The sequence below is a fragment of the Chelonia mydas genome, chromosome 1 (genome assembly GCF_015237465.2).
Source record: "Chelonia mydas isolate rCheMyd1 chromosome 1, rCheMyd1.pri.v2, whole genome shotgun sequence".
In the NCBI taxonomy this organism is placed as follows: domain Eukaryota; kingdom Metazoa; phylum Chordata; order Testudines; family Cheloniidae; genus Chelonia; species Chelonia mydas.
In genome coordinates, this window is record NC_057849.1 from 33,428,354 (window position 1) to 33,440,471 (window position 12,118).

Sequence of the window (12,118 nt, forward strand, 5' to 3'; positions counted from 1 at the left end):
ATTGGTCAGGAAACTTTCTCTCTGCTTCATATGGCGCATGCACCAATCAGCATCAGCATCCTGGATATTGGGCATGAGGCCTTAGAAAGTCCCCCCAAAATTCATAAGCTCAAATTCTTCACTAATGGTTTAACAGCATCGTCTCCACCTCAGAGTGGAGAATTATCTTTTCTTTCATTCTCCATCACAAGGGGCACAGGCTGCCACAGGAAGCAGGCAGAGGGACCTCCATTCAAAATATAGTGAGGGATGGCAATAGCAGAGATTTCTGAAAGGAGAGGTACATACATTACAGAGACATTTGCTGAACTATTTCCCTTTGGGACACATCAATGGAAACCAGCAGAAAGGAGCCCCAGGAGATAGATGTCATGATGAAGTCTCAAGTATCTGCTTTCTCCCCCCTGGATGGCTGGTTGGTCTTGTTGAAACAGGACACAGGACAGAGATTCAGGAGGAAGCAGACACTTGGTCATGGGGCCTAAATTTTCCACACTCATCATTGTTTGTATTTGAGTGCTCATCCACAGGGGCACTGGGAAGGTTTTAGTGAGGTTGTTGTGGTTCTTCGATTGGCAGGACTCAGCAACATTGTCAAGTATGCCCTGTTGCTAACTTTTGCCCTCTTATTCTGTTCCCTCTCCCCCCCCCCCCCGTTTCTTGGTGCTGTCGATCACCCACTAAAATCATTCACTTTTCTTAGTATATCATCCCATGTAGAAACTTTCATAGCCACAGAGATGTTTTTTGAGGCCTTGCCCATGAAGAGATCGAACCTAGAAATGATCTCCATAATGAGAATCTCTTCTTCTTCCACAGAGATTTGACTTGCTGATTGCTACACTCTCCTTTCTCAAAGCCTCTCTCTCAGGAATGTCTCATACCATTGTCTGTCCCTTGCTATGCCAGGGTTGATACCCCCACCAGCAGCATTCCCTTGGCCAGAGCCCCTAGTAGCAACACCAGAAGAAGACATCATCCTCCCGTGGGCACAATGCTGAGTAGGAGTCTCAAAATTTGACCCTTTTCAACTGTGTCCATGCATGCAAGTTGCCAATCAGCATATGTAAATGCTATTTTAAATTGTACAAATACAAACCTGAAGGGAAGAAGATAAGACTGGGGGTGACACACAGCTTACCCGTGAGGTAATGAGTAAGGTTTGTTCTGAAAATGCTTCACACACCCAGCCCTGTTCTGGCCACAGTGTACTCTGGCAGCAATTTGAGCGCCACAGGTTAACGTACAAGACTGAGGCTGCACACACGAGGAGCTTTTGAGCTGTAAAACTGCAGCTCTGGCTGTGCCAGTGTTGAGTGGCCTCTAATCGAGAGATGTTTACATCTCCCGCCTGGCTGCGTAGTTTACTGCCAAACCCTGAGGCTAGTGTGTGTAAATATGGAGCCATAGGTATTTATGATGTTGCTGAGGATGCCAGCTGCAGAGGGATAGGCATGTACCCCTCTTCTGACAGCTGCATAATGACAGCTCATATGAATCAGACAGGTTTCAGAGTAGCAGCCGTGTTAGTCTGTATCCATAAAAAGAAAAGGAGGACTTGTGGCACCTTAGGGGTCGGGAAGGAATTTTCCTCCAGGGCAGATTGGAAGGCCCTGGAGGTTTTTCGCCTTCCTCTGTAGCATGGGGCACGGGTCACTTGCTGGAGGATTCTCTGCTCTTGAAGTCTTTAAACTACGATTTGAGGACTTCAATAGCACAGATATAGGTGTGAGGTTTTTTTTTGTAGGAGTGGTGGGTGAAATTCTGTGGCCTGCGTTGTGCAGGAGGTCAGACTAGATGATCATAATGGTCCCTTCTGACCTAAATATCTATGAATCTATGAATCTATCCACAGAGGTTAATGAGAACAATTTATGTCCCTCCTCCGTGTGACAACCTTTTATGAACTAGAAAACTGTCCCCTCTCAATCTTTTCTTTTCCTGACTAAACAAACCAAGTTTTTTCAGTCTTGCCTCATACCTCAGACTGACCTGAGCTGCATTCAGATTAGAGTCATGAAGGATATAGCCCATTGTCACTCCCCTGAGCCACCAAATCTCCTGCCTTTGCCATCCTACACCCCGCATCTTTAGCAATGCCATTATCTAAGGTTATGTCAGTCCCTTCTGCTTCATTACAAAAGACACAAAGAAATTATAACAGTTCAGGTAGTGTGTGATGATAGGATCAGTTGTTTAGAATAATAGTGTAATGAACAGGGGTGTGACTGCCCTTTACTGGATGGAATCAGAACTACTCAACTGCATGTCATAGGCCCTGTGCAAAATAGCTCATGTAGTCGAGATGTGCTTTCAGAGTAAACATACTTGTGCGCTATCACCAGAGCACAGTGAACTTCCACATGGCCACAGTGTCCAGCATAATGCATGACAATGTCTTAGATGGCTTATAGGTGTCTTAGAACTATCAACTGTTATGAAGCAGGGAGTGAACGTCTAGTGCTGTGCTTCTATCTTCTTCTTCTTCTTCTAATATCTATCCCCTTCCCTTAAGATCATTTCCCCTTGCTTCTACCCTGAAGCTGCCCATTTACTTCTGCCTCCTGCTCTGCCTCTCCTCTACAGCGAACGGAGTCTCTTAAAGTCATCATTTTGCCTGAAAGGCTGAGCTGGGAGTTCAGACTGCAGTGCAATTAAATTAAATTAAGTGGCCCCTTCTCTCATACTGCTGACCAGAAAGACCATGAGTCTGGACCAAAAGAAACAAAGACTGTTATATACACAAACATAAAATAGCTTTATTGCTCAGTGACAAATAGATTAATAAATAGCCTAAATACAATACAAAGATAAGTTAAAACTATATATATTAAATTTAACATTTTTCTGTTATTTAAACTAATATTTATCTGGGATCACAGCTCTTTTGTGACTCAGACATAAAGTAAAAGACGAATAGCACTGATTAAAAACAAAAAATCTATGAAATGCCATCTGTAACGCATACAAAATTGCGTTCTGTTTCTTTTGCACCGTCACCTTGTGTGTCTGCTCTTATTCGCAACCAAACCAACTATTTCTCTTCATTTCACGAATAACTTTCTTGGACTTGGTGTCTATTTCATACTGCTTTGATCCATGGAAAAAATAGAAATGTCCTAGAAATAGAAACAAAATGAATAATTACTTTGTACAAATGTATATTCATTCTCTTTCCACAAACACTGCTGCAAATTAAAATGTGTACACCTAAAGAAACACCCTTACTAATATCTATAATGATTCTTGAGTCTATGGAAATGCAAATTTTCCAGTATATTCAACTATCAAAGTATTTTTTTATTTACCTTTTTCCTGAAAAGCAGCATCGACCTTATTGCCAATTCTTGGAAAGTCAACTGATATGCGTCTTGGATAACCCTTTTCCATGGATTCGGTGACTTCATCATAACTGAGTGAAGAAAGGAAATGAAAATAATACATGAACATGTGATATTTAATATTGAGTCCAACTGACCTTTACAACAAGTAGATCCTGCCCTTAGCTAAAACTCACTAACCATGAGCTACTGTAACTCATTGAATTGTATAAATCCATACTATATGAATACTTTCACCTTGACTAATCGATGCTCAGTCGTCCTCAGCTAGTCTGACTAAATAGTTTGTTTTTCCTACTTGATTGCTGTAGGAGGAGTGGTGTGGGGCCCAAGTGTGCAACCTTGACATCTGGGCCCTCATCCTGCAAAAACATTTCTGTACATGACTTGCTTTGTGCTTATGAGTTGTCAATGGGACTAGTCACCTGAGTGAAGCTAAGCATATGCATAAGACTTTGCAAGTGAGCCCTTAGTTATGTGATAACTTCTTCACCCAAGAAGAAATAGGGGTGCTTTGGGGGGGGAGTGGTTACAAAACCCGTCTATTTGTAGAACTATTTTCTTAATTTAATTTTAGAAACTGCTTGAGTGCAGTTCCCCACTGCATGGGACAGCAGCAGTGCTGTAAAGGCCAGCCTGGCCCCAGCCCTGATCGGGTAGGGGTTGAAACAAGAGGAGGAGCTGGTCTTTCTATCCTCACACAGCTACTGGTGGCTATAGAGCTGATAGGAAATCCCACCTGCTACTGTAACACCGACAGGCCCTGGTCATCGGGATCAAACCTGAGACCTCTGGAGCTAAATGCATTAGCCTCTACTGCATGAGCTAAAAGCCATATGGCCGTTAGCTAAGGCTGTAGAGCAAACTCATTAATCTCTCTCTAGGTGGTCTCAGTGCCACTAGAGGGGACAGAGCACCACGCCCAGGAGGTGTGTGGGTTACATACTTCCCCTAGTTGAGGAAGCGCATCCCGAGCTTCAGAGACTTCCCAGTTGAAATCCCGGATGAGCCCCCACTTGTAATACTGACAGACCCTGGTCGTCAGCGGGCGGGGTTGAACCTGGGATCTCTGGAGCTAAATGCATGAGCCTCTACTCCATGAGCTAAAAGCCATATCGCCGTTAGCTAAGGCTGTAGAGCAAACTCATTGATCTCTCTCTATGTGGTCTCGGTGCCACTCAATGGGACATGGGAGGGGGTGTGGGATGCCAAATCCAGGGGGTGCTCACCTTGGGGGGCTCGCAGCAAGTGATGACCTGTCCCTAATGTTCCTACGCAGAGACACAGTTGGTGGCTCTGTGTGCTGCCTTCTCCTGCAGGTGCCACCCCCGCAGCTCCCATTGGCTGCAGTTCCCAGCCAATGGAAGCTGCGGAGCCAGTGCTCGGGATAGGGCGGGGGCAGAGCACGGAGCTGCCTAGCTGCATCTATACCTAGGAACAGCAGGGACAGGTCACTGCCTGTGGGGAGCCGCCTGAGGTGAGCGCCCCCTGGATCCGGCACCCCGCACCCTCTCCCGCATCCAAACTCCTTCCCTCTTTGTTAACCAGAATTTTTCACTTACCAGCACCCCCTATTCCCCCGACATGACGGATAAAAAGGCTTTTACTGTACTAGCAGCGAATGGAAAATGTTCTGTAACTCAAGTGTTTTAAGGAAAAGGAAGAGCTGAGTTCTATCTCTGTTGTCACTGACATTCAGCTTTACAATGGGGTGTGCAATATACCAGTCATGAACTCCTACTCAAGGTAGCCACACATTTGTCATAATTCCAAATGTAAAAGGGTTAATGAGGCTTTAAAGAAGCTGCATGGATTATTTGCTGGGAGAATATAATCTTACCTCCAATACTTGTCACCTACAAAGAAGTATGTTTTTTTGGCATTCTCATCATAAACAGCGGCATCAATTTCCTTAACATATCTTGGAAAGCCCAGGGCATGGATGTTCCTAGGAAAACCTGGCTGTACAGAGTATCCACTGACAACCCAGTATTGGTTGCCTGTCAAGAAAAACAAGATAGAAAAGCTCGTTAGGAACTTCTGATGAGAGGAAACAGTATTTAATTACAGTCTTGGAGCTTCCCCGAGGAAACTTTTACCTTCCCTATGGGGTGAATTCCATTAGATAGCATTGAATTCCTGTAAAGACACTCCTTTCCTCCAAGGAATGTTTAAGGTTTCAGGACAATGGATTTTTTGCTTTATAAATTCATTACAGTAGTTAAAAAAACATTTCCCCCCACCATGGGAGCTGGGACTGCTCAGCACCTCTGAAAATCAGGCCACTTAGTTAGGTGCCTAAATATGAATTTAGCTGACTAAACGAAAGCACTCCATTTTAAACACTTTAGCTCAAATATATAACTGATCCTCTCCTCTACCTTAAGCACATCATTTAACTTCACTCTCAGTTTTCCTGATTATGAAATAGGCATAATATCTTATGTCACAGGACTGTTGTGAGGTTTAATTGGTTAATGACTGTGAAACTGAACTTTGAAGGTGAAAAGTTATGTCAGTGCTAGGTGGTGGTGGTGTTATTAATAATAATTGCTTCTTCATTTCCACATGTAAGAAGAATGTCTAGAAATTCAATAGAAATACCTTTAAAAAGAAACACTTGATCCTTCTTGTCAATTTCATAAGCGGCTTGAAAGCCAGATGGTAGAGTTGGCCAGAAGGAAGAAATTAAATCCTGCTCAATACCTGGGAAATAAGGACTCTTGCGCCAGATGTACCTGATTGAAAAGACAAGTTGCTTGTTTATATAATTATATGTTACCATTAATTCATGAGATCATCAACAGGGAAATTCCTACTACATGAGCTGTACATTTGTTCACTAGCTGCTGGCGGTGGGACATGCCCCCAGCCCACAGATCAGGTCCACTTGGAGATGCAATGCCCATTTGGTAGTGCCCTCTTCAGTGCTACAGAGAAATCCTGTCCCATTTATTTGCACTGGGGTTCTTCCACCCTGCCCTTTTACCTCACCCTTTCCCTCCCATTCCTTTGGTCCCCAGTAAGGCACAGGGAAGAGCTGGGTCAGGAGGAATCCTTTTGCCCACCATGTAAATGCAGCCATCTTTTTGGTGCAATGTGTCAGCTCTTTGATAGTGCACAGCAACACTAAACTGCACTTTTTAGGAGGGAAATTTAAGAGTAATTTCTTCATTTGAACCTTCAGGGGGCATTTACGTAGGCAGAATGTCATTCCCTGCTTTGGTATTTGGCCAAAACCCTGGGGATGCCACTTTTATTCCATCTTCCAAGAAGTGCGTTGGGATCTTTATATGACCCATTAAAGAGTTAAGTATCAGATGTCATCGAAAAGATGGCACCTCTAACAGTAGAATGTCGCCAAGCACTGCAGCTGGAGCCTGGGTTCAATGCTCTCTGGAGGCTAAGAATGCCACCTACTGAATCACCAACAACACTTTCTATAGCCCCATAGTTTTCCCTTTCGATCTGCCATCCATAGCCTGACACCAGTCTGTCAAGAACAATGCTTCATGTGATATGGCTGCAGGCCAAAGTGCTCTGATTGCTCTGATTGCACAATTGCCGTGGAAATGTAACAGACTGTGCACAGGATGACTAAGGATGATTTAAAATATTATTATTTACTCACCCGTCAGAAAGCCCAGTTACTTCGCCCAGGTTGCATGGGCAAGTAGAAATTTGTGAGGCTGTGTTGACTATACATTTGGAAGGAAACCCCCCTTCTTGAACTAATTGTCAAAGCATTGCCATTACAAGTGTAATCTAAGCAAAACTTGATGTTGACAAAACAGAAATAATTTACCTGTCTTTAAAGAATATTATTTCCCCACGGAGAGTGGTGATGGCATCAAAAGTCATGTGCGGGTCACAGCTGTCTATTGTTGATGTTTCTGTTGGTGTTTCTGTGGGTGGTGTGGAAGCTGGTGGCTCAGTAGAGGTTGGGGGTCCTTAGGGAAGAGGTTAAAAGCAGAATTGGAAGGTCAGTTAGTATTGCTATTACAGAGCTTGGAGAACAGCAATACTGGGCCAAATTCTCAGTGGGTTTGAAACAGTGTTTTCCCATTCTATCAAGGTAATTATATGGCCACCACTGCCATATTATCTGAGCTCTTCACAGTCTTTAATATATTTATCCTCACAACACCCCTGTGGGGTAGGACAATGCTATTATCCCCTTTTTACAGATGAGGGAACTGAGAGGATAAGTGACACAGACGCTCTATGGCAAGGCAAGAAATTGAAGCCAGGTTTCTGGAGTCCTAGCTTAGTGCCCTCACCAATGCCTCTCTGAACTCCTCCTTGACATTAATGGAGCAGTGCCAATTCACATCTGCTCAGGAGCTGGCACAACACTGTCACAAAGTTTCATACAGAAACATATTTAAACCTTTCCGATTAGTGATGCCCAGGAAGCGCTCCCCTCTGCAGGGAGGAGGGTGCCAAATATGCATGAAGAAGGGGTCACACTATGTGCTTCTCATCACATGTAGCCAACTGAGCTGGCTCGTGCAGATGGAGATAGAGTGAGCCATGGCCTTACCTGCTTCTCATCCCTTTCGCTATGATTAGCACCCAAGAGGACACAAGAGGGATCACAGTCCCTGTTTAAAGGTAAGAGCAAGGACTGCAATTACAGCCAGCCCCTGTACACTGCTCTCAGCGTGGAGGTTCCTTATCCCCTTCACACCCCAAACAGGTAGGCCACAGTGTGGCTCTTGGTTACACATTCTCATCAAATTATTTGTAACCTGTACGAGAGAGACTTTAAAAAAAAGTGATGTTTCCTCCTTACCATATAGGGTCTGAATGCCATCAACATCATCCTGAGGGAGCCTGTAGTTTCTGGTCTCCGTCTGCAGATAGGTTGGATACATCAAGGAGCCAAGGACATTTGAATGACCAAGACCCAATGAGTGGCCAAACTCATGAGCAGCAACAAGGAACAAGTTGAATCCTAAAAATATAAAAAGCATAGCATGCCTGTAAATTAAATACATGTCCCCGTAAAACAACAGGAAAGGACAGGTGAGGTCCCAGAGGACTGGAGAAGGGCAAACATGGTAGCTATCTTTAAAAAAGGGAAACAAAGGGCATGTCTACACTGCACTGTAAACCTGGCTCTGTGGGACCTGGGACTGAGAACGCAATGTCTCCAAGCCCATGCTTAAGCATCCATACTGCATTGTAAACCTAGGTTCACAATTGCTGGACCCAGGTCTCATAGCCATATTAGCGCATCCATATGGCACTACACACACCTTCTGACTCTGGTCTGCAGCTTGAGCTGTGTCCACACTGCAAAATGACAGGGCTTGGATCCAGGTCACAGTGGAACTCAGGCTCTGAACCACCACCACCCCTTCTCCTCCCGCCTCCTCCCCCCGCCACACACAGCAGAGTCCTAGGACCCAGGTCCCTAGTGCTTGCTGATCTAGATCAGACTGATTTGTGCGTGGACAGAAGGGGGGCTTGGGCGCAAATCTGAATAAGAGCCTGGGTTTAGTGTGCAGTATTGACGTACGCAAAGAGGACCCGGGGAATTACAGATCAGTCAGTCAAACTTTGAGTTAGGTTCTCAAAAAATTCTTAAACAATCCCTTTGTAAGCACCTAGAGAATAAGAAGGTTATAAGGTATAGCCAACATGGATTTGTGAAGAACAAATCATGCCAAACCAACCTCATTTCCTTCTTTGACAGAATTACTGGCCTAATGTATAGGAAGCAGTAGACGTGATATGTCTTGATTTTAGTAAGACTTTTGACATAGTCCCACATGACATTCACATCAACAAACTAGGGAAATCTGGTCTCGATGAAATTACACTAAGGTGGGTGCACAATTGGTTGAAAAACCATACTCAAAAGTAGTTACAAATAGTTCACTGTCAAACCGGGAGATGCATCTAGTGGGGTTTGTCCTGAGTCTGGTACAATTCAATATTTTCATTAATGATTTGGACAGTGGAGTGGAGAGTGTGCTTTTAAAATTTCCAAATAACATCAGGCTGGGATGAGTGACAAGCACTTTGGAGGAAAGATTAGAATTCAAAATGACCTTGACATATTGGAGAACTGGTTTAAAATCACCAAGATGAAATTCAATAAATACAAGTGCAAATTACTACACTTAGGAAGGAAAAATCAAATGAACAACTGCAAAATGGTGGATAACTGGCTAGGCAGTAGTACTGCAGAAAAGGTTCTGGGGTTATATTGGATCACAGACAGAACATCAGCCAGCAATGTGATGTAGTTGCGAAAAAGGCTCATATGATTCTAAGGTGTATTTACAGGAGTGTCATATGTAAGACACAAGAGGGAATTGTGCTTCTTGTGAGGCATCAGCTGGACTACTGTGTCCAGTTTTGGGTGCCACACTTTAAGAAAGATGATTTAATTGGGGATTGGTCCTGCTTTGAGCAGGGGGTTGGACTAGATGACCTCCTGAGGTCCCTTCCAACCCTGATATTCTATGATTCTATGAAATCAGAAAGCATCCAGAGCAGAGAAACCAAAATGATAACAGGTTTACAGAACATGACCTAAAAAGAAAAGGAGTACTTGTGGCACCTTAGAGACTAACCAATTTATTTGAGCATAAGCTTTCGTGAGCTACAGCTCACGAAAGCTTATGCTCAAATAAATTGGTTAGTCTCTAAGGTGCCACAAGTACTCCTTTTCTTTTTGCGAATACAGACTAACACGGCTGTTACTCTAAAACATGACCTGTGAGGAAAGGTTAAAAAAAGCTGGGCATGTTTAGTCTTGAGAAAAGACTGTGAAAAGAATTCGTTTTGGACTATGTAGAGGCCTGGTTATTACTTTTTTTTTCCTTCAAAGAAACAAATCTGAGGCCAGCCACCATGAAAGCATCTGTTCATACTGCAGAAATATCCCTCCTTACATATAACCAAGGTTTTGTTAATTTTGATGAGTTCAGAGGCCAGAAGAGGCTATTATGATTGTTTCGACTGACTTTCTGAATAACACAGGCCATGGAATTTCACTCCGTAATTCCTGCATTGAATCCTATAGCTTGTGATCCCATAATATATCCCACGATAAAGCACACTAGACAGAAGCACTCAACATGCACCACAGATACACTCATCCACTGAACACACATCATTTTCCCTGCAGAAGGTTGTTAAAAGTTATCATCACTTTAATACTTTTTTTTTATTTAAAAAGTGGTGAGTTCAGTATTTTACAACTGCTAAGAGCCTCACCCTGAGGGAACAGTTTCATGCCATATTGTCTAACTCAGTAATGCCTATTGTCTAACTCAGTCAAACCAGTCCACCTCCAGGGTAATTCCAGTCACTCCATAGGAGCCACAGTTGTAGTCAGTGCATTGACTCCAGTGGCATTACTATGGATTGTCATGGGTGTCATTGAGATCAGAATCTGAACCACTGATTTCAAGGAGAACTCCACTGAGAAGTACAGCAGGTTCCGACCCTGTATATGTAGTTATTACTAAGCTGCATTACTTTTGCGCCCCCATCTCTTTCCAGTGTAAAAATGAGCTAATAGCTCTTAAAATCAAATACTGCACAGTGGAGAATGCTAGTGAAATAGTAAGGGATTCCTACCTTTCATATCTTTTGTCCAGTATTCATCCTCATCAAAGTGGGCATCTCCACCAATACCTTCGCCCGGTGCATAGGCATGAGCGAGAGTTCCACCCACTCCATCAAAGGAATAGAAGTCACCATGAACTAGAAAGGGATACATAAAAAGTATGATTCTTCTCAATTGGGACTGTAAGTAAATGTGTCAATACTTATCATGGACACATGGGGATTCTCTTACATCCAGCCACAAAGGAGATCATTATATCTGCTTCGCCTTCGTAAACTCTGGTGAATTTCAGTGGGGTCACGCTGCTCCAGACGTTCCAAGCCTTCTCAATCGCTTCATCTACATCAGCGGGTGCCATGTCTGGTGTATAGTTCAAAATCCTTTAAATACATAATAAGGAAATAAAGGTAGGCAATTAAAAATGCAACTGACAGGACATGTACTTCAAGTTAAACATTTTGCTTCCTTGTTGTCTGTATATTACTATTTGTATCTCTTGTCTTTTTAGGCAATATGCTCCTTGATACACAACATATGTCTATCTCTGTGTTTGTTTAGTACCTACTACAATAGGGCTGTGATCCTGATTCAGGCTCCTACGTGCTACCATAATGATAAGAATAAATAATAATAAACATAGAAAACTAATTCCTTCTGTAATTCCCAGTGGCACTCAAGGAAACACACTGAAATATTACCTATATTTCAGATCTGTTTTTGTCCATCTAGGAGACAGGGGAAAGGTGCTGAACTGACCGACATCAGGTATTCCACACCTGGGCTGCTTCATCACCTCCAGAGTATTGGAATCCAGTTCCCCAGTCACTTTCAGCCCAAAGAATGCCTGCATTTCTTGGATTTTGTCACTTATGGTTTTGCTGTTCTTCATTTTAAAGATAGGTTCCGCCTCTGTTTTAAGTTTATAGTACTTTTCCAGATATTTCTGATGGGAAAAAACAGCCACATTTTATGACATTCATGTTTCTTTTAGAATGTATAGAATAATCTTAATAGTTATACAGTTATTCCTGTGATCTTAATATAATAAAAGACTAATTCTTCCTATCAGCTTTAATCATATATACTGTCTACAACCATTACCTCAGCAAATTGCATGTCTTCTTCATTTTTCTTCTCCATTTCTGGAACTACTGGAAAAGCATAAGCAAATCCTACACAGAGTAAGATC

The 12,118-nt window shown here is 43.0% G+C and overlaps 1 protein-coding gene across 1 annotated transcript; it reads right to left on the minus strand.

Moving 5' to 3' along the window:
* Nucleotides 1–2,834: 2,834 nt before the first annotated feature.
* LOC102940374 (stromelysin-1-like) lies at nucleotides 2,835–11,869 on the minus strand. Its single transcript, XM_007057353.3, has 9 exons — nucleotides 11,628–11,869; nucleotides 11,161–11,309; nucleotides 10,941–11,066; nucleotides 8,137–8,298; nucleotides 7,147–7,291; nucleotides 5,946–6,079; nucleotides 5,182–5,341; nucleotides 3,309–3,412; nucleotides 2,835–3,119 (listed from the first exon to the last, which is right to left on the minus strand). The coding sequence occupies exons 1-9, from the start codon at nucleotides 11,816–11,818 to the stop codon at nucleotides 3,016–3,018; spliced, it is 1,275 nt and encodes a 424-aa protein (XP_007057415.2). The 5' UTR covers nucleotides 11,819–11,869; the 3' UTR covers nucleotides 2,835–3,015.
* Nucleotides 11,870–12,118: the final 249 nt, after the last annotated feature.

Excerpts from the sequence above, each read along its gene's own strand:
- LOC102940374 (XM_007057353.3), bottom strand. The coding sequence starts at position 11,818 with ATGAAGAACAGCAAAACCATAAGTGACAAAATCCAAGAAATGCAGGCA. Across the intron at positions 11,310-11,627 it reads AAAACAGATCTGAAATATAG|GATTTTGAACTATACACCAG; the intron begins GTAATATTTCAG and ends ATGTATTTAAAG. Across the intron at positions 8,299-10,940 it reads CTGGACAAAAGATATGAAAG|GATTCAACTTGTTCCTTGTT; the intron begins GTAGGAATCCCT and ends TTATATTTTTAG.